Source organism: Eretmochelys imbricata, chromosome 13 (assembly GCF_965152235.1).
Source record: "Eretmochelys imbricata isolate rEreImb1 chromosome 13, rEreImb1.hap1, whole genome shotgun sequence".
In the NCBI taxonomy this organism is placed as follows: Eukaryota; Metazoa; Chordata; order Testudines; family Cheloniidae; genus Eretmochelys; species Eretmochelys imbricata.
This window is the reverse complement of record NC_135584.1, coordinates 4,308,191-4,330,428: the sequence shown is the minus strand read 5'-3', so window position 1 is coordinate 4,330,428 and position 22,238 is coordinate 4,308,191. Positions and strand designations below refer to the sequence as shown.

General features: G+C 36.6%; 1 protein-coding gene across 6 annotated transcripts in view; it reads left to right on the top strand.

Moving 5' to 3' along the window:
- Positions 1-22,238, top strand: part of ZBTB46 (zinc finger and BTB domain containing 46) — a 107,841-nt gene that overhangs the window by 66,457 nt on the left and 19,146 nt on the right. For 5 of the 6 annotated variants that reach the window (XM_077832657.1, XM_077832661.1, XM_077832659.1 and 2 more), the window contains 4 exons: positions 2,526-2,807; positions 10,102-10,274; positions 11,488-11,539; positions 11,619-17,979. In XM_077832657.1, coding sequence (XP_077688783.1) covers positions 2,526-2,807; positions 10,102-10,274; positions 11,488-11,539; positions 11,619-12,214 — 1,103 coding nt within the window. In that variant the 3' untranslated portion in view covers positions 12,215-17,979. Of the gene's footprint in view, positions 1-2,525; positions 2,808-10,101; positions 10,275-11,487; positions 11,540-11,618; positions 17,980-22,238 lie in introns of those variants that run through there. The other variant, XM_077832662.1, reaches the window with a different exon arrangement.

Here is a 22,238-nt window from a genome sequence, read left to right as displayed (position 1 = left end):
TCTGTTCTGTTTTATACCCCTAGTCCTATGTGCTTGGAGAACACAAATCTAGGCTTGTCTCATGGTGGCTGCTGAGTCCCCAGGCAAGGTTGAGCAATTCCCCGGAGTGGCCTTGTGCAATTTAGTCATTGCTTTGTAGCTCCCTTGCTGGACAATGGCTATTGATAGTTGTTAACCAAAGCCCAGGCAGGTGTTGATCTCCCTGGTTATTGTCTTTGGGGGAGCTAATATCTGGGTGATTCCCAAACCCATAGCATATTTTAGTGACAATCATACAACACAATTCTCATAACTTCATATGCATTAATGATGTATATTTAGATGGAACAGTGGGTTTCAGCAGATCATAACTTTTCCCATGATACCTTACAAGGCATACTTTGTATCTAATATCAAAATTATATACAAATGAGGAATATGAGGGTTACAGGGTGCTCCCCTGGGGTGTAGAGTGTCACAGTATTCATCTGTCCTTAGTTCCTTAATTTTGGAATGGTTGTAGACCATCATCTAAAACGCAGTGGCTTTTAGACACTCCATGTTACAGCAATGACCAATATGTTGTTTTTTGGTCTGTTGCCAGACAGGAGATTGCAACCTTTTCTCTCTGATTTGGACCTTGTTGCTGTTATCTGTGTCACTGTCACCTCAAAATTACATTGTGATAACGTAGAGCAGCGTGATCTAGTGGATAGAGCAGTAGACTGAGACTCAAGACCTGGATTCTATTCCTAGCTCTACCGTTAGCCTGCTCTGTGACCTTGGGCAAGCCACTTCACCTTTGTGCTCAGTTTCCCCATCTGTAAAATGGGAGTAATGATTGACTTCCTTTGTAAAGCACTTTGAGATGTAGTGATGGAAATTGCTATCTAAATTATAATATGCTCTCCATGGGGCCACACATTAAATCCATATGAAAACTGCAGCTGGTGCTACAACTCACCTTTTAGGTGGTATATCTTGTAAGCAAGCACACAGCATCAGCACTTTGATCTGCCTTGGCTGCCTATTGGTTTGAGTGATTTTTTTAGAGAGTTGGTTTTGACCTATAAAGTAATAAATCATTTGGGACCTGTCTACTGAAAAAACTGCCTCTCTGCCTATATGATGCAGCCACACATGCACTCTGCAGAGATACAGAGCCCCCTCGGTGGGGCATTCTCAGTGATGTTCTGCTGGCTTTCCAAAATAGCCTTAATCTGTTGACTTTTAGGACCTGCTGCACTAACAATCCATTTGCTCAGGATTTTGGCAATGGCTAAATTGTGTGTGTGATTGGGTTTTAGGTTTGTTTGGGTATGTTTGGCTATTTTGAATTGATGGCTAGTTAACTTTATTGTGTGTGGTCACTGTTACTCTGTTGGGTGATTATTCCTTTGTGGAATATTTTAAATAATTATGATGGCTAAAGGAATGGATGTCATTTTTTATTAGAATAAAAAACATGCAAATGTAATTTTTACAACTTTACATACATGTGTATTATCATTTTCTAACATTCTTTTCATTCTTCTGTACTTATACTAATTTTATTGTTGTAATAGTCCATTATATTTTTGACATCTGAGGCAATTAACTATGTCGGGTGGTCTGTTTTGTCAGAAGTTTTTCACTAGTACTCACGTTAAACTTCATGTATAATATATGTTGTGCAACTGTGGTTTATGGTGTACTTTTAATATGAATGACCTCAGGGTCCACATGGAATTGTAGTAGACCTGTTGCTCAGATTTTCCAAAATCTTCATCCTGGGGGAAAAGACCAAGCCTGGAAAATTTCAGCTGGAAAGCCACAGTTTAAAGTGGCTGAAAACCGTTTCTGTACTAGCTTGCTGTAATAAAATCTTAACTGTCATGGTCAGTGAAACTCTTGCTGAAGTACAGAATATGAATTGCTCAGTATAATCCAGTGAGTTACATTGATTATCTTATATTGCCTATCCATCTACATTGTTTGTGGTACCTGTGATGTAACCACCTGCTTCATAGGACAACAGTGAAGACTGCAACCCAAATTGGTAGGATCTGGTGGTGAACCTTAATTGAATTGGTTCTGATGTATCTCTTGTAATGCATATGCACTTTCTGTTTCACGATTATGGGTCATATAATATTGCTATTTACCTTCAGGCTTTCTCAAGGGATGAAAGAGTTACTCGCACTAAATTTGTTTCTCACCATGTATTTGAATAAGTCTTTAGTGGTTGGCAACAGAAAAGGCTAACAGAGTTTTTGTTTTAATCTTTGTGTAGTCCGGAAATTAGAAGCATGTGAGTTGCATGTTTTGGGTTGAGTAAAAATGTGTAACTGTTTTAATTTAAAATACATAATGGACAATAAAAGTTGAGACCCAAACCAGAATTCTGTACCATCTACTTATGAGAGCAAAAACATAGGTCCTTTCCCTATGTACTATTGGTGCCTAGCTGTTTAGTCCTAAGATTAGAAATGCACATGTGGTAGATATCTCACCTTGAAAGTTTGAATACTTTGTATGTTTCTCTAATGGTGTTTTTATTTACATAGGTGCTGATGTGACAGTGACAGAACCCAGCAATTCGGATAGCCGACTGGAGAGATCAGACCTTTACGCAAATGTTGATGAAGCACTCATAGGAGGTGATGTTAGCTACCTATCTCAGCCTCTTACCCCAGAGAAGGATGATGCACTTCAGGCTGCCACAGTTGCTAACCTGCGCGCAGCCCTCATGAGTAAGAACAGCTTGTTATCTCTGAAAGCTGACATGCTGGGAGAGGACAGTTCTCTGCTATTCGAGTACTTACCCAAAGGCACACATTCTTTATCTCGTAAGTTTATACTTTTATATTTTTGCTTAAAGATTAATTTAAAACCTAATTAGGGGAAAAGGAGGAAATTCAGGGCACTCGAGATGTATTGCTCCTTTACTATTTGTATCTAGGTTAAACTTCTGTATAAATGCACGTCCCACCAGGTTTGGAATCCTGTCATCTGTAGTGTTATGCAGCGTAACTCTAATACCAATGTTGGAAATACAAAAGGTATTAGGGAGATATTTATTACATTGATTTTGTACTTCGCGCTTATTGACAAATCACTAGCATGGCTTTAAGTATTTAGAGAATATGGAATATTTGACTTTTTCAGTTAAAGAAGGGATGCTCTGTAGGATTTGGATCAAAAATGAATCAATCATAAAGCCAGGTGGGAGGGAACTGCCACTCCAGTAAATTTTAAAAATAAAATGAGAGTTGTAGTCATGTTTGTAAACCCAACAAGCCTAATCCTTTTTTTTGCTTCTTTCTTCTGATTTTCTGCATTTGGTAATGAACAAATATAGTTTCTATAGCCATACTGACTTTCACTATTCTTGTGCACAAAGAGGGATGATACTTGTTTGTTTTGGGAATTTTTTAGGACTAAATATTTGGAATTGAGGAAGGAAGGAAAATTCATGATAGCATCTTGTAAATAGTCACTTGCACATTTGCTAGATATCTCCAAATAATCAGGGTAGAAGTGTTTACAGTGTTGCTGTATCCATGTTGGTCCCTGGATGCTAGAGACAAGGTAGGTGAGGACCAACTTTTGGTGAAAGAGACAAGTTTTTGAGCTTACACAGAGCTTTTCTTCAGGATAAAAGTGATCATTCTGTGTATTCATTACTTAAAACATACCTTCTTCAAATCTGAAGCATGCGGACATATAGTTCATAGTATGATTTCTGGTTGCTTCAGGTTATGCTCTACTGGTTATGTGTACACAACATTAATAAGAACTTGAGTATATATGCTTGCCTGTATTGTAAGATAGATCTATAGTTTCTTCTATGCATAAGTCTTTTGTAAAGTGTTTTAGATTCTGTGGGGTATACAACTATGAAAACTTTGGTGGGCTGAAGAAAATAGAAATAACAACCATATATGCTATATTGAGATGGTATTTTCAGTAGTGGGGGAGCAGAACACTGGCCGTACAAAGCAAAGCATATATACATTAGCAGTGTATATGCACTTCAGACTTCCAGAAAGGGGGCGGGGGGGGGATGAGATCATCATTAAGGCAGTGAATGACCCAAATAAACAAAGTGAAAAAAACATTTAGCACATATTATTTGATTTTTATTTATTTTTATTAGGTCACCTTTAAGCTAACAATCACCTGAACTGCATGATGAATTACAGTGCAGTGGCAATGCAATTAAAAATAATGTAATGGCAAATCTTAATGTTCCTTCTCACTCCCAAAATGAAAATAATTGAATTTTTTGTTGACGTTAGTCTGATTTTTTTTAAAAGTGAAAAAACTATGGGGAATTGGAAGGAGTAATCTTTTTGCAACTTGGGATTGTGTGTTTCGTTCGTTTTTGTTTTGGGAGTGATGTTTTGCTTTTTTTTTTTTTAATTGCTAGGGTAGTTTCTTTCCTTTGATAATATCTCTAAGTAAATAAGTAGAATATTCTGTTCTTCAGGCTGCTCCTAGAGTGCAAATGGCCCCATTGCAATGAAGCAGCACATGACCCTTTGTACTATCTAAACTCTTGCTGCAACTGTGTGGAGGAACCTGTAGGCAGAGTGTTTGCACAAGGGAGTTTTTGCCCTCCTTGCATTCTGTAGAAAGGGTCTTCTCACCAGGCCTACAGGTGGGTGGAGGCTAGAAATAGGGCAGGTCCAGGGGGGAACCTGGGATCAGTGTTACAGAGATAATGTGTCATGGCCACTGCTTCTAGGAGTAATAGCATGATGAAGCAGTTTCTGCCTTCTTGGGCAAGAGAAACAGCTCTGAGAGGATGCCACACTGCAGCCCCTCATCTTGGCCCTAGATTGGCAGGTACTTGATTTCACATCCTTACGCTTTCACCAGCACATGAAATTCACCCACATAGGCCCTAATTACTTGGTCTTTATGCAAGTAAAATGAAAGTCTTCTGGAGTTAAGAGAAAAAGATAATTGGTCTATACTACTTGTCACAACTGCGCCCAAAAGCTTGGGGAGACTCATTTTACAGCTGATTGAAGCAGGGAATTGGGGCGGGGGGGGGGAGGGGAACCTTCTCTTTATATTTTATTAGGCTCCTTGCTGTTTATGTTAATATATCACTAGGAGCTGCTGTCATAATTTTGAGTGTACTTGTTTTATAATGGTCCATTCAATCTGAGTATCTTTTTAATGTTAATTCTTTAATGATATTTAACTCTATACACTAAAATTTCTCATTAAACTTTGTCTTGTTGTATTTGTTAAAAAACCATAAGTGATAGCTTGTTTTTAAATTCGTGTTTAGTATTAAACTCATAAATTATAATGTATCAAGTGATTAGGGCACTGCTAAGACATTCAGAACATGCAATTTAGGTTAGTAGTAGATTTTTGGATTTTTTTCCCCTTCCATTATTTCAGTTCTTTACTTTCTTTCTCAAACCCATGAGTTGAGGATTTTGTCATTTAAATCTTTGGTACTTAAAAAAAAAAAAAAAAAAAAAAAAAAGCAGTGAACAAAGTTCTTTCAAAAAAAAAAAAAAAAACCCAGACATGTTATTTATTGTAATTTTGTTTTCTGTTTTATCAAATCTGAAAATGACGTGTTCTTACACCAAGCATTTCTAAATGGTTTTCACCCTGAAGCTTTAAAAAAAAAAAAAAAAGTGTGTTGGACCATCTTAACCATCTGTTGATTCAGTTGTCGTCTTGACCCAGAAAATGTTAGTGTAAGAAGATGACCTAAAATTGCTGTCCTTTTTCTGAGTAAGGTTGAGGTAAGGAGGAATAGGTTGTAAGAGTGTATTTTCTTTGTTTGAAATACTCATGAACTTTCTAAGAGAGTATAACTCTGTCACTGTTAGCGATGCAATGAGGGGAGGGAATCAGGGGGCCCAGGGTTCCCCTCTCCCCCTGGCCATTGGGAGGAAAGCGGGAAGAGGTCATGGCAGTGCCGGAGGGGTGGGGGAGACCCATACACACAAATGCATCTCTGGGGCTCCCTCCTGAGGAAAATTCTGGTTGCACCCCTGGTTGCTGTAGAAACACATGGGTTTTTTTAGTTTTTCTCTGGCATAGTTTATGCTGTTGTAAGAAGCTAATTGAGAATACATAAAGGTGCTCATCATACCTTTGCTGATTTTTCTAATGGATTTTAAACCTGGGAAATCTTTGTGCTTGGTGAGTAAAGGGAACTGCTGATTACTAAAAGGCTTAGCTTCATGTCAACTTTACTGTGGTTCTGTGTTGTAAACATTAAGCTAACAAAACAAAGTAAAAAGTTCTGTGTAAATGAACATTAATTTTAAAGGATGTACAAGCATTGTACCTTTTGTAATGATGACACTGAAAGAGAGGCATGAAATCCCTAATATTCAGGTAATGGACAATGGGAATACAGGATGATTCTTGTTACAGTGGATATTAATATATTGTGTTAAAACAACTGAGCAGAAGGTAATGCGGTACTTGTAAACTTAACCAATTCAAATCAGCTTAAAAATAAAAGTAATAAAAAAAATAAAAAATTGATTTTCATTTCTTGCCATTCAGGTAATGCTGTAAGAAATAAATTGATCCAATTACTTTATCCATATATTCCATAGTTTAAAAAGTCAGTTACGTTTTCAGTTTTCTGGTGATCGAAGTCAACTCTCATTTTAAAAAAAATGACTCCTTTCATGTTTTCAGATTAGTCTGTTATAAAGTTCTCCATATGTCTGTTTGGCTCTTCCTGTTTACTCTCTCTGTTTGTTTATAGAAGGAATTCCTATGAAGCGTGTTATACAACAGATTGCATGGTACAAAAGGCCCTTTTTTCTTGGGCTAACCAATTAATATTTTATTTTTAGATACTCTTTGAAGCCAATAATTTATACTTTCACTAAAAGTTAAAGGAATACATTTACACAGTGGTCAATTTTCCCAAGTGGTATTCATGTAGGCAGGGATGTTTTCTTACAAGATTTAGAGGAGAGTTGATGTCATTTTAAGCATGTCATAATGATCTTGGCAGTTCAATTTAAGTTTTCTACAGGAGTTTCCTGTTAAATCTGTTTGTGCTCTTGAAAATAGTATCCTCCATTGCCATGTTGCTATCAGTGAGATCTTCTATGCATATTTTTCCATGAACAATGCTGGCCACAGGACAATTGATAGTTTTAATTTCTGATTAAGAAAATTGTCTTGCTTCCTTGAAAGAATTTAAAGAAAAAAATAATCTTACCATTTCTTACTGTATTAGCAAAAATGAATTAAAATCTAAACGCAGATGCTGTTTACTTACTTGCATGCATAGTACAGAATATCAATGATATACCTTCATTTGATACTTGCAATTGGTGGAAACAAACAAGTAGTTATTAATTATTGTTGTTATGTATCTATTTTATGCTGCATATGTTTTCTTTCCATTTTCAGGAGTGGCATATTGTTTTCCCTTATTCTCCAAAAAATTGCCCATTCCATCAGCCTTCACTGTTGCTTTAATAAGTGGGCAGCTGTTTACTTCACATTCAATACCAAGCACAGCTTCCTAAGGAAACTAGCAAGGGAATTACGAAAGCTTAAGCTACTGTTTCTTACTTTGTCAAAGTTCAGACTACATTTAGCCTGAAGTGGACTCCTGATGTAAGTTCTCTAGAGTCACAATGCAGAACTGCAATGTAAACAGGGCAATCTGCATCAGTATTGTAGATTTAATCAGAACACCAGTTAATCTCATATTTGTGTAGGTGGACAGTGATTGTGCAATTACGTAAAGTAGTGTAATACTATAAATCTAATTTTTCCCCCCGATTCATTTGAATATTGAAAATATTTTTTACTCTGTATCTCAAAGAAGATGTATTAGAATTGGAAAAGGTACAGAGAAGGGCAACAAAAATGATTAATAGTATGGAACAGCTTCCACAAGAAGAGAGATTAAAAAGACTGGGTCTTTTCATCTTGGAAAAGAGATGACTAAGGGATATGAGAGAGGTCTATAAAATAATGAATGGTGTGGATAAAGTGAATAAGGAAGTGTGATTTACTCTTTCACATAACACAGCAATTGGGTCACCCAGTGAAATTAATAGGCAACAGGTTTAAAACAAACATAAGGAAATTCTTCACAAAATGCACAGTCAACCTGTGGAACTCATTGCCAGGGGCTGTTGTGAAGGCCAGACCTATAACAGGATTCAAAAAAGAATTAGATAAGTTCATGCAGAGTAGGTCCATCAATGGCTGTTAGCCAAGAAGGTGAGGGATGCAACCCCGTGCTCTAGATGTCCCTAGCCTCTGGCTGCCAGAAGCTGGGACTGGACAACAGGGATGGATCACTCAATGATTGCCTGTTCTGTGCATTCTCTCTGAAGCATCTGGCATTGGCCACTGTCGGTAGACAGGATACTGGGCTGGATGGACCATTGGTCTGATCCAGTAGGCCGTTCTTACATTCGTATGTACTCTCCATGTGTTCTTGAAACTGCCACAGACCATTGCCCAGTCACAAGGAAATCACATAAGTTGTAATGGTAAATTAAGACAAGAAATCCACCTGTTTATAACTGGAGATAGTAACTTAATAATTTAATTTTGCCTTATTACTGCATACATTTAGTTTTTCTTGGCATTCTTCACTGCCGTGCAATGTTTATTGTTAAATAGAAGGAAAGCTTAAAAATATTCTCTTCTCATCACTCCTGAATGTAACTAACTAAACTGTGAGAGTAACTTTAATACAGAAGACCAAAACAGAGGAGGCCAAACCAGAGGATAGTAAGAAGTGCAAGAGTAGCTGTGGTGTTTCACATGAACGAAAAATTAAATAAACTGAGGAAGTAATGGGGAGTCCTTATTAGAAGGCATCTTAAAGTCACTTTAATCTTTTTTAGTATTTAATAAAAATGTTAGGCTGCTGTGTTTTGGGACGGGTGGTTTAAGTAAGAAACTCTTACCCAGTTTCAGTGGAATGCTTCGTTGTAATTTTGATTAAGTTGTATCTTTTGTGAAATAATTGTTCATGCCATGCGACTTAACATTTGCACGTATTTAATAATTTGATGAAAATTATGCTAAGTTTTTATACATCTTGTTTGCGATCTTGCAAGCAAATTATTGTACTCTTGTAATAAGAATAAAAAGCCTTTGAAAGGACGTAAAGTATTTAAAATTCTGCTTTTTTTACAGCTTAGTTTACAAAACCACATTTAACAGTGCATATATAGTATTTTTTCCTGTTGATTTTGCCCACTTTCTTTTCACAAGCAGTGGTTTGTGAGGTTGAAATGAGGCAACAATTAAGATGGCTGTTAAGGTTTAATTAACAATTTTAAACTTATATAGCCATTTGTCTTAGTCAAAACATTGTTGTATATTTTCACCATTGACTGTCAACATACTTTCTGAGTACTGTATACCATTTAGCTGCTGTCACAACATGAACAAAGGGGTTTACTTTTATTTTGTCTGGCACAGCAAAAATAAGTTGGCCTTTTAGTGGCCAGTCAATATTCTTTTCCCTTAAACTTTAGTAGAGGTTTAGAATGTAACACTTTTTAGGGTTTAATTATGCAACCGTGAACAAGTCTCTTAAGTTCTCTGCTCTCCCAATCATAAAATGTAGGTAATGCTTTCTCACCTTTGCAAAGCACTTTGAGATCTCGGATTAAGCATACTATATAAAACAAATTATTTTATTTATTTATTTATTATGGTTAAATGTTGATCTTAAGGCTTTGACAGAAGTTTTAAAGACAGTTATATGGATAGTTGATTATTTTTGTATATGTTCATGGAGAATTTAGAGATATATGTTTTAAAATAGTATTTGTGAAAGCAGTGTATTTCAGAGATGTAATTGTTCAGAATATTTGTGCTACCTTTTGCTTCTTTCTCCCATGTGACTCTCTTTAGTGACCATTTTGCTGCTGTGAGATATAACCCCCACCACATACATCACATGCAGACAACTGGCATTTTGGGTGGGGAGGCTGGTTTTAAAAACACAAAAGGCCTGCATCACTACACTGCTGCGTTTCCTTCCCACTGACAGAAGATAAACTGCAAGTGCTCATTCACTACCTTTTCAGGGCCTTTTTTAAAACCACCAGCTGGTGCTAGTTCACGTGGGTGAGACTCGTTTCCTGTGTTCCCCAGGGCCTGGTGCCAACTTGAATCGTTCAAGGGGCGAATTTGATGGCAAAGTGGAAGCACCATCTCCCCTGCTGCCTTCATCACACCTTGCCACTCAGAGCCCCCCTGTGATCTCCTGTTCTGGTGAAATGTCACCAGAAACCATGATAAAAGGAAAGCTGTCTTCCTCGGCTCAGGTAAGATCAAGAGATAGCTGCAAAAATTTGTAAATGTTAAAAGGGTTTTAACACACATTCTCCTTAGTAGAAAAATGTGACCATCGTATTTTATACTTTTACCATGTCACACTAGCGAGTTAGATTTTCAAAATACAGTTAGTTTGAAATTTCAGGAAAAAAAAATCCAGATTTGCTCCTGGGCTGTGTTAAGAGCTAATATTTTCCTAATTTTGCAGATCACTTTCCCTTTTCTTCCTTTCCTGAATGGAACATGCATCCAAAAGTAATTAGTATTTTTTTAAAAAATGGCAGGTGTGCTTTTTATTGTAAAAACCATTAAAATTTATAATACAGTATAGGGATGCTTGAACACACAGGTGTCCAGTGTGCTTTTTTACTCATTATTTAAACATGGATAGAAGCAGGGATTGCTTTCCATAACGGAAAAGTTTCTGAACTAAAATATGTAGCTCTCAGTAATGAGTTACATTTTTAAATATTTTTGAATTAGATATTTGCCTCCTTGTTAAACAAATGGAGTAAAATACAGCTCTTCTTTTGCAGTCACCTTAGAAAAAAATCACCTGGTAAGAAAGGTTAATTTACCACCCCACCCTGTCCCCAATCTCTGAGAAACCTGCCCAGACTACATCATCTGCTCTATTCCATAGACAGAGTCACTGTCTCCCATGCAATGGCATAGTGCAAACTGCTTATGCAAAAATCAGCTTGTATTTATAATTCAAATCAGTCGTATCATATAGTCTTAACATAAAAGAAACGGAGGAGAGCATGCTTTTGCTTGATATGGATATTTCTCTATGGAAAGAAAAATAGCAGTAAAGGGTTAAGGGCAAAGTTAAGTACCTGGATCCATACGCCACCTCCTAAATAAAAGTAGCTTGACTTTCAGAATTGCTCTGCACCCATGGTTCCCATTAAGTTGAAGGAAGCTGTGTGTGTTAGGCAACTCTGAAAATTGAACCACATTTACTTACGAGCCCAACTGTGAATTTAAATTCCCTATCTAAGTCCCCTTCTTTATGCTCCAAACTTGAAAATTCTGACCTCCATTTCTAAATTTTATTAATGAAAAGTTTGTAAAAGAGAAATTAGTTATTGCTGAATAGAATGCTAGATCTCTGTTTAAAGAAATGGAGGGCTGGTGGGTGGGTGAAAAATATTTTTCTGTGTGTGTTTATTTTAACTTAATTGAACTTTTCATTTGCAGGTCCCCTATGATGCATTTTTAGCACTGTGGCAGTTTGGCAACTCTGACACAGGTAAATGGAGAGAACAATACCTTTAATAGAAAATTATTTTATACTTAAAGTCATTAACATGTGTGTGTTTCTGTTTTAGATATAAATGTTTCAAGATGTGAAGATATGGACTTAACCAATGAAGGCCTGTTCTTGGATTCAATCTTAACCAAGAGACTGACTTGTGCTTTCTGCAGGAGGGTTTTTGAGTGCACTGAAAAGTTGAAGGAGCACATACACGAGCATGCTTTTTCCATGATTCTTCCTTTTGACTTAATTGACTGTGCCAGACCTGTGCTCATTGGCCTCACTGATCATATGTCCCAGGATCAGCTTGCCCGTTTCCAGTGTTCTAAGTGCCCTGCAAGCTTTACACTAAAATCAAATATGGATAGGCATGAAAAGACAATCCACTTTAACCACAAGAAGATGCAGTGCCCTGACTGCTTAAAACTCTTTCGAGACAAGACAGATCTGAACCGGCATCTTATGTCTGTGCACTCAGATGAACGTACCTTTGTGTGTCTCTTTTGCAGCAAAGGTTTTGGCACACAAAAGAATCTCACTACTCATATAAAAGTGTGTTACCTGGGCTCTGCCCAGCCAATTGGTGAAGAAGTTCTGGATAGTGTGGATCAAAATCAGGAACCTGACGTCGTCTATCAAAGCTGTATTAAGGAAATGAGAAAATCATGAGATTGGAGGGAGATGGGATCCCATGTTTTAGGCATTTATTTTTTATTAAATACATAAATTAAGAGGAGTATATTGCTGCTTTGTTACTTGCTGAGAATGGGTTTACCATTGGATAAACTGGTTTCAGAGTAGCAGCTGTGTTAGTCTGTATTCACAAAAAGAAAAGGATTACTTGTGGCACCGTAGAGACTAACCAATTTATTTGAGCATAAGCTTTCGTGAGCTACAGCTCACTTCATAATGCTTCTGATGAAGTGAGCTGTAGCTCACGAAACCTTGTGCTCAAATAAATTGGTTAGTCTCTAAGGTGCCTTTAGTACTCCTTTTCTTATTGGATAAACTGTAACACTGTAATAATTCCCAGATATTGGACAGATTGGTCAGGCACTATTTCAGCTCCAGATTTTGTAAACTAAAAACTCTAATTAGAATCAAGCTGCAATTTTGTGTAAGAATATTTTTGATAGATAATATAATGGTATTTTGGATTACTCATGATTAAAGATCACATTCCTTTAAAATTTTTACATGTCATGATTAACAACTTTGGCTTGTGTATTTTTTTAATATAAGCTCAAGCCTTTAGAGAAGATTTAATTGGTTATACAAAGATAATGTTTTAAGGATAATTAACTTTTTATTTATTTTTAAAAGCAGTTTTAAAAGATTCCTTTGTAAAGATAGCAATTTAGAGCAATATGTTTTATGCAGTCCCTATGTACTGTGAGGGTCTGTATGAATGGAAATGATCAGTGATTGTAAACATTTGCTTGGTTTAAAATTCTGCTTTATAGGTTCTGTTTAAAATAGTCTCAAAAGGATTATTGAGAAGTATACAGGATAACTGCATTTGGGAGTAGAAGAAGGCATGTCTCTGTGTCGACTTTGTCATCTAAGGAGATTTCCCCCTCTGATGTTAGGCATTACACAGTTGAACTATAAGCTTGTTCTGCATGGCAGCTAAAGTGAATCTGTTCTGAGAAGTACAAATTCCAGCAGATGTCAGGCATGGGTAGAGGAATATAGTCCTACCAGAAGAGGTGAAACTGGCCTGCTGTTTCAAAAAATTTGATTATGGCATTTTGAGATTTTTTTTTTTTTTTAAACTTCCTTTGGCTTCCTGCCAATGTACCATGTATGTACACTCAGCCACCTCCTCTTTCCTAAAGCACTCTGATTGTTGCCTGTATTAGATGAGAAACTCTGTTGAACCACTGTGACAAATATGTGTGCTTTGCTGAATGATGTCTTCATTTATACTAGTTTTAAAAACCACATAAAACTTCTGGAATGCTATTGGACAAAAATTAGATTTGTATTGCATCAAACAGATTATAAAAGAAACAGAACAACAAAAGACCTGAGCTTTGCAATTGCACAACTGTGGGATGGAGCTTGGGTGACCAGACAGCAAGTGTGAAAAATCGGGACAGGGAGTGGGGGGTAATAGGAGCCTATATAGGAAAAAGACCCAAAAATTGGGACTGTCCCTATAAAATTGGGACATCTGGTCACCCTAGATGGAGCTGCTAGTTCCATCTCTGGTCCAAACTACCAGTTAATGAAAGTACTTTGCTATCACCAAATGCCACAAGCTATTTATAAAGAAGTCCAGTTTTCTGTATCATATTAAGAAACTCTGTGCTACTTGGGCATATGTTCTATACTAGGGTTTTTTTAAAAATTGCTGCAGGTTTAAGAACATTTGATTATTTAGTATGCTGCTGAATGTTACCTGGAGTTATTTTTTATATTTATGAGTAAGAATGTGGCATTCAAAAACTAAGTTTCTTCAAGTCTTTTAACTCCATCAGTTTGTTCTGTACATTGTGGTTGAGCTAGCCAAATTGAATGTACATAAAAACAGATCCTGTTGCTCCAAAAAGCCTATATAGTGGAGACAGTGGAACTTGAAAATCAGACACTGTTACTGGAAGGTTGAAGTCTTAATATAGTTCCCATTTAATTACTTTGGTTCAATTATTTGAAAGCTGTGAACTGTTTAACTCATAGCTTGCTGTTTATTTTCATACAAATACATATTAGTTTAATTACTCTAACAATTGCTGTAGTTTAAGGCACAGTAAGAGTGCGTTTCAAATACTCTGTGTGCAATGCACAAGTTGTCAGCAACTTAGTTTGGTGCTTAAGTGTTATGTAGTGTGTAGGGGTTAATTTGTATATTGGTTTTTTTGATATGTGACACAACATAAATAGAAAGCAATAACAAAAGTTTTAGAAGTAGTAGTCCTGTGATTTCTCCGAAGTTCTCTTGTAGCATGGCCATACCTCAGGAAAACAAGGCAAGGAAATGCTTAGTTTTGCACAAACAATATAGTATACTTGTAGCGTGATTAAACATTAAGGGCCACATTCTTTAGCTTGCTAAATCCACTTTGCAAGCTACACAAAGTGGGCATAAAACAGCTGGAGATGGCCAGTGGAGAATTTCTCATGCGGAGGAACTGTCCACCAGTGGAAAGCTGGAAGAGGTGGCTCCACCATCCCCAACATGGAGAGGAAGTGGCGCCTTCTAGAGCACTGCTCTGCTACACTCAGTCCTTCTCTGGTGTAAATTATATCTGCTTCACTGCAGCTCTAATTTGCACCAGAGCTGGGTGGCAGCTTAGGGCCAGGGAGCCACAAACCACTCCACCTCACCCCCATCCCCAATGTGCCTGAGCAGATCACAGACAGTTTGAGTCTGTTCCTGTGTAACTATTACAGCACGTGTCATGTTAATTGATATAGCAAGAAAGCCATATTAAACTCTCTCTTGTCCATATAATGCTTTCCCCTTATTGATTATTGATATATATGTAAATATGGCTTAGAATCAACCTGCTCCTCCTGTTATGAACATGACTAATCTGCCTGTTTGATGTTTGGCAATAGCTAAGTAAATTTACTGTGCTGTTTGGCAGATGGGAGAGGAGGTGGGAAGGAACTAAGCAGTGAGAGGGAACTGTGAAAAAGCTCTCTGCCCCCATGAGAAATATCTGTGGCATTCTGGAAGCAGAAAATGAGGGCTTATCTAGACCGTATCAGAAAAGGAACATGAATAATCACAGCATACCTAAAAGGGCTGCTGTCACATGACAGAGTCATAGTCATAGAGTTTAAGGCAACAGGGGGCTACTAGAGGGTCAGACCTCTTTATCGCAGGCCACCGGCACCCTCACACTAATCCCAACTAACCCAAAGTATTACAACCCATAGGAAGTTAGACTGTTATGTGCCACAGGCAGATATAATGGCCATATTAAATACTTACTGGGAGCAGGGGTTTCCCCCTGTATTAGGGAATTAATACCTGTGTAACATCAGTCACAAATCTCGATCCTATCTGATTTCTTCAGTGATGCTACGGTTCAGTCATTAGAAATCAAATTGCCACAATGGTAATAAATGTAATGAAACACATAAGGAACTGTTAAAGTCACTGAATACATCTTATAAATAGAAGGAGTAGGTGGATCATGAAAGAAGACCCTTGATCATTTCCTCTTCTTTTCTCTCATTCTAACCAATGCCCCTGTGGGTTCTCTGATTTTTGTTAATGTTTTCTGTTAGCATTTTCTGCAGAGTTTGCTGTTTTGATGTTGTTAAGTCTGTCCTTTATTATTTTGTGTTATTCTTTGTGAAAATGTCTAGATAACATTCTTTCAACTAGATTAGCCCTCTCCTTTCCCTAATGTTTAAGGGACTTGATTAAATTAATTTAACATCCAAATGAGATCACATAGCAGTGGAAGAAATTATTTTCTATTAGACAGGTTAAGTAGGCATTTTATTGTAATATGTACAGTCAATACCGATCGTATTGATTCCTGGCACCTGTGCAAATACTTATCCAACTTTTTGAGTGACTTGCAAGTTCTTGTCTTCACAGGTAGGAGCAAATTAATTAAAAAAACCACAAACATTAGAATTTCAGGGAACAATATAGCAAATGTTTATATAAACATGTAATAGAAAACTTTCTTAAACTTGTATTTTTAAATTCAAAATTGGGAAGTAGGAGATGATGTGATAGGGATTATTGGTTTTACCATGTAAATAACAAAAGATATAGTTTAAGCTTAAAATGCAGTCTAATGTGTAAAATGAAGGGGAAAAAACTTGCCTCAAGCTATTTTGTGAAACACTTCTTGGCATCCAAAAGATTCGGTATTCCAATAATTGTCATGCAGTAACACAGCATATGCATAAATTACAGACTTGTAGAAAAAAATTTAGTTTTATATAGCACCTTTATGCAATAGTTATGCAGTGTTTTACAAAACAGCTGCTGGTATTGATGTAACTGTATAGGAAATGTAGCAGCTGTTTCTGAGAGCGAGAATTTTGGTCAGGAAACAAGTTGTCCCTTTAATTTAAAAAAAATTAATTTCCATAGAATCAGAAGAAATTGCTTTTGGTTTAACATCTTGTCTTAAGGATGGCAATGCTAATAACACACCAAATGAAATAATATATTGCAGTCTTGCAGTAATGAGAGTATATTTGGATGGACAACTGAAGCAGGGGAATGCCAAACAATATATGGCACAGAAATGATCTAGTTACTGCACAGGATTCCAGAAATTCTGTCTCCATAATTTGGGCTTTGAATTATAAACATATCTTTTTGGAGGTCCTGATGGTAGCAATCAGCAATAAAGAGAAAAAATTATGAATAATTGTTGCAAATGAGATTAGCAACATATTAAGAAAGCATAAATTTAGCTGTAGGTTTTTTTGGTGGGGAGGGTGTTGACTACAAATCTTCCAAACTGCAGACAAACCTTACAATAAATGTCTTCTGTAGTTCATGTGATGCTAAATGAAATGGGTTCCCTTTATCACTGAGTTAGCGTGCATATTCTAAACTAGAGTGGAAATAACATCATTGATGTGAGTATGTTACATGATAGGACTAATGCATATAAACTTTGTACAACCGGTTGTTTTCCTATATCATCTACGCATTTGTCTCTGTTTAGCAGTGATAGTCGACAGACCAGATTTATGCTTTTTAAAAAAGTCTTTATCTTTCACCATTGGGAACTTGTTTGGAGTTTTAGATTTGCAAACAGGTTTTTTTAAAAGATCGTATGCAGGAAATGCATGTACAAACCAGGATAGTGTTAAACCTGCACATCACTTTTTCAGGTAGGAAAGCGGGAGGGGAGCTAACATGTATTAGCAAGGAGAGAATTCTAAAAATGTAAAACAATGAAAATTTACCTCAGTGAAACAATATAGATAACTTGAGACAGTAATGCCAAAGTTTTTGTAGTGTTGCTGGATAACTTTTTTTAAAATGCTCATTTTATATAAATGAATTTATTAAATTATTTATTTTAGCAGTTTTTGTTCAAAATACAACTCTGTTCGTAATGCATATTTCATTTCTTGGTACTATTCTTCATGTATTTGCCATGTATCGTTGCTGGTAATGATTTTGGTAATCTGGTCAATGATCATTTCTTTGTTTACAGATGCTGCTATTCTTAAGTGTTGTAAATATTTAATATTAGCCTTTTTATTTAGGGCAAATAGTTTGTGCATTTAAACTTTGTCATTTAGACCAAAAAATGCATTGTATGTCCATACCGAGGTTAATATATTATTGACTAACTATATGTGCTTATAGGCATGTGTGTTTAACAGATAGATAGTACTGTGAAACTCTAAAATGAAACTGTGTATTACAGTTTTTCTAATGATGCTTTTATTTTTCAGGTTTTTAGATTATAGATGCAGAAATAAAAATATATGGATATTTGACAAAATATTTAGTTTTTAATAAAATTATAACTGCAAAAATTATTGTCCTCTGTCTGTTTAATCTTAAGTAAACGGCAAAATTTGTCGTATGCACTGAGATTCGTTGTAATACCCAAAGCAGTGAATTTGAGGGATATTATCATAAAATGTTCTGGATCTGTTATTTGAAACGGTGTTTGTATCTGAATTTAACATAAAACTTTCACATCTTTCTCTTGGTAAGCAGAAATAGTTAAAGTGGTTCAATCTGTTTTCACCATTCTCTCAAAGCTTTTGTGCCTGGTTTTTCCATACTGTTTAGGTATCCAAATACATGCATTATTTGCATGGATTTGCTATGACCATGCATCCAAAGTGACGTAAATGGACATTTTGTACATGGGTTTGCCTGGTTAACTCCTGGAACTGTATACCTTGGCTTTGATATTGGGGACTTTTATGTCTTCAGTAACATGCAACATTTCACTGTAATTTATTTAGCCTCGCAAGCTTAAACCATATGTTGTCTGGACAATAAGTTGAGGGAAGACCTCCAAGGGGCATCTTAGTGTTGTAGGAAGTAATGTGTACAGTAAGTGGCATTCTTACCTCTGAGTTTTCTGAACCAGTCACATTGATTTTTTTAATAATTCTTGGAATGCTGGGGAAGTTCCGGAACACTGGAAGAAAACTTATGTGATGCCAATATTTTCAAGGGTAAGCAGGATGACATGGGTCGCTATAGGCCTGTCAGCTTGACGTCTATCCCAGGAAACTAATGGAATAGCTGTTATGGGACTTGATTAATGAAGAGTAATATAATTAATGCCAATCAGCTTTGGTTAATAGAAAATAAATCCAGTCAAACTTGATATCTTTATTTTAAATGAGGTTACAAGTTTGGTTGATAAAGATTATAATAGTGTTGGTGGAATATACTTAGATTTTGGTAAGATATTTGACTTGGTACCACGTAGTATTTTGATTTAAAAAACAAAACAAAAACTAGATGCAGAATTAACATGGCACACATAAAATGGATTAAAAACTGGCTAACTGACAGGCCTTGAAATGTAATTGTAAAAGGGGAATTATTGAGTGGGTGTGTTTCTAGTGGAGACATGCAAGGTTCTTAGCTCTACTGCATTTAACCTTTTGTTTTTTATCAAGGACCTGGAAGGAAAGATAAAATCATCACTGATAAGGTTTGCAGATGATGAAAAGATTGGGGAATGGTAAAATGGGAAAAGTCACTGAAACAGAGCAGTCTGTATCGCTTAGTAATCTGGGAGCAAGCAAATTATGTGTTTTAATATGACCAAATGTAAAGTCATATATCTAGAAACAAGGAACGTACCTCACTTACAGGATGGGGGACTCTTATTGTGGGAAGCGGTGACTCTGAAAAAGAGTTGCTGGTCCTGGTGGATAATCAGCTGGGCTTGAGTTACCAGTGTGAGTGTGTGGCCAAAAAGACTGTTGTGAGTCTTGGATGTATAAACAGGGAAATCTGAAGTAGGAGTAGAGGTTGTATTACCTCTGTATCTGGGACGGGTGAGACCACTACTGGAATACTGTGTCCGGTTCTGGTGTCCACAGTTCAAGAAGGATGATGATCAATTGTAGAAGTTTTGGAGAAGAGCCACAAGAATGATTAAAGGATTGGAAATTATGCCTTAAAGTGAGACACTGTAGGAGCTCAATCTATTTAACAAAGAGCAAAGATTAAGGGGTGACTTAATCACAGTTTATAAGTACCTGGATTATAGAAGGCTCTTCAGTCTAGCAGAAAAAAGTATAACAAAATCCAATGGCTGGACGTTGAAGCTAGTCAAATTCAAACTGTAAATAAGGCATAAATCTTTAACAGTGGAACAACTTACTATGAGTTGTAATGAATTATCCATCAATGGCAATTTTAAAATCGAGACTGGATGTTTTTCTAAAAGATCTGCTGTAGCTCAAACGGGAATTAATTCAGGGAAGTTCTATGGTTTGAATTATACAGGAGGTCAGACAAGAGGATCACAGTAATCCCTTCTTCTCTTGCCTTTGTAATCTACAGATCAGAATTGACACCGTATCGCAGAATGGTGTTGGGGGCACTTAATTTCTGAGAGTACTCTCATGGCACTCATGGTATAGGTGGCATCCTGGCTAATTGTAACACTGTTAACTACATTCTGCCTACATAAAGTTCTACAGTTGAAACAGCAGTAATTTTTTCTTCAGTTTCTGTTCTAAACAGCCACATGTTGTTGTGACTTACTCTAGCTTTTCAATTTCTATTCTATGTTACCTCTTCTGAATAGCTCCAGTACCTATTTCTGTTGCTGGTAAGAGGTTTCTTGGCCGACAGTGTGAAACTGATTTACAGTTGCATTGTTGTCAGGATTCTAAATAGCAACGGTGAAACTAACCATAATCTTGTCAGCTTGACTCCACTTAAATTGGGAATGCCAGCAGCGGCGGCGCTTAGAACGGTCTGTCTTTGCGGACTCAGGAAAGCAGTACTGTATCACTTCTCATTTGGAAGGTTCTCTTTGCAACTGCAAGGATCACACTTGATTTTTTTAAAGAACATCTTAAATTCTGCAGAAATGGATAGCTTCAGCACTCCTTCACACACCCACAGGGGAAAATTTCCTCCACCCCATTGGTGAGAGGATCAAGTCCTGCATTTATTTATAGTGTATTTCACCAGTAGATTACTATTAATGACTTTTTTTAGGTGGTGGTGAAAGCTAATCCAAAATATCACAAATTTGCTGTTAATTTGAGGCATTTTCATTGAAAGGACCCAATTTGTTTTGCCATACTAAGACAGCATTTTTTTTTAACTGATTTGGTTAACTGTACATGAGAGGGAACATCTCCTGTTCACAACGCTGGCCCTGCAGGAACCTTGTTTACTGCACCTGTGACTAGTTTAATTCCTGTAAATAACCACCTATGAAGGAATCCAACAGAGCTGGATAGCTGAGAATTTAATAAGACCCTTATGTAGTTATGTATGTTATGTTTAAATTGTTAGACAATACTGAAAATAGCCATGTAGTTGTGGGAGGCTTAGCTGACCTTGGCTGATCTTACCTGATCTGTTTATAGCTTGCTTACATTGTCTAGATTCTGTAGTATTTGGGTTATGGTGATCCTGTGGAGTGCAAATGTTTTGTTTGTATAACCTATTGTTAGTGGTCAAGCAGCTGAGAGATCTTATCCCGTTGAAATTGGCAACAGATTATCATAAATATCTTTGTCCTTCACAATATTCAAACTTGCTAAAGATTGCTCATAAAAGAAATAAACTGGGAAATGTGTTAGATACAATGCAAAGGCAAAATATTTTTCATATACTTTAAGTTCTCCCAGGCAAGTTGGAAAAATAAAATACACTAGAATACCTTTCCATTCTCTAGTTTATTTCAACAGTGCTTTACAAGTAACAAGTTAAATACTAGTAGCACAATGACTGCACAAGCAAGGTGTTGCTATTGTTTTATCAACAATAGCTGGCAGAGAGCAGTGGACATTAGAATATGCTTTATTGAGAATGAATGGTGCCGGGAACTCAGGTGTTCTATCTTTTCTTTTGCACCTTTCATTCCATAGGTTCCCAAAGCAGTTTGCATGCATGGGTGTAATCCCTTTAAAGTAACCTTATGAAATTCTACTTGACTGGAGTGGGTAATCTTTTCTGACAAGTGAATAAAATAGTCTTTGTTTTTTCATTATTATCATTATAGTCACCATGGTACAGGTGGGTGAATAGATTTTGTGCTTGGACTAGTAAATTTTCATGACAGTTTTCCAGAGCTGCTTTAAATAACTTCAGGGTGGAACACAAGAGCTATAGAACACAACAGAGCAACAGTCTGGGACAAGACGTGAAGACTATTAAGTTCAAAGTGCTGATTTGAGGAAATTTAGAGGTAGATTTAAAAATAACTGCCCCATTTGATGGAGAAGGAAACTGTACTTTGGATTGTCTCTCTAAGTGGTCAGGATTAGAGCCAGCCAGAAGATGACAATTCTGTTTCGTGGCAACATTTTGAGTTGTTGAAATTTGATTTCATTCCATGTTAGAACAAAAACAAAATTTTTCAAATGTTTCCACAAAATGGAATTGTGTTGAAATGTCCATTATTCTTATAGAAAAGATCAGATTTTCAATTTGGGCATCTCTCTCTCCTCAGAAATGACCAGAAAGCCCTGGACCTTAGAAATCTTAGAAAACTGCTAGGTCTCTGAAACATTTACTCTTCGATTTAAC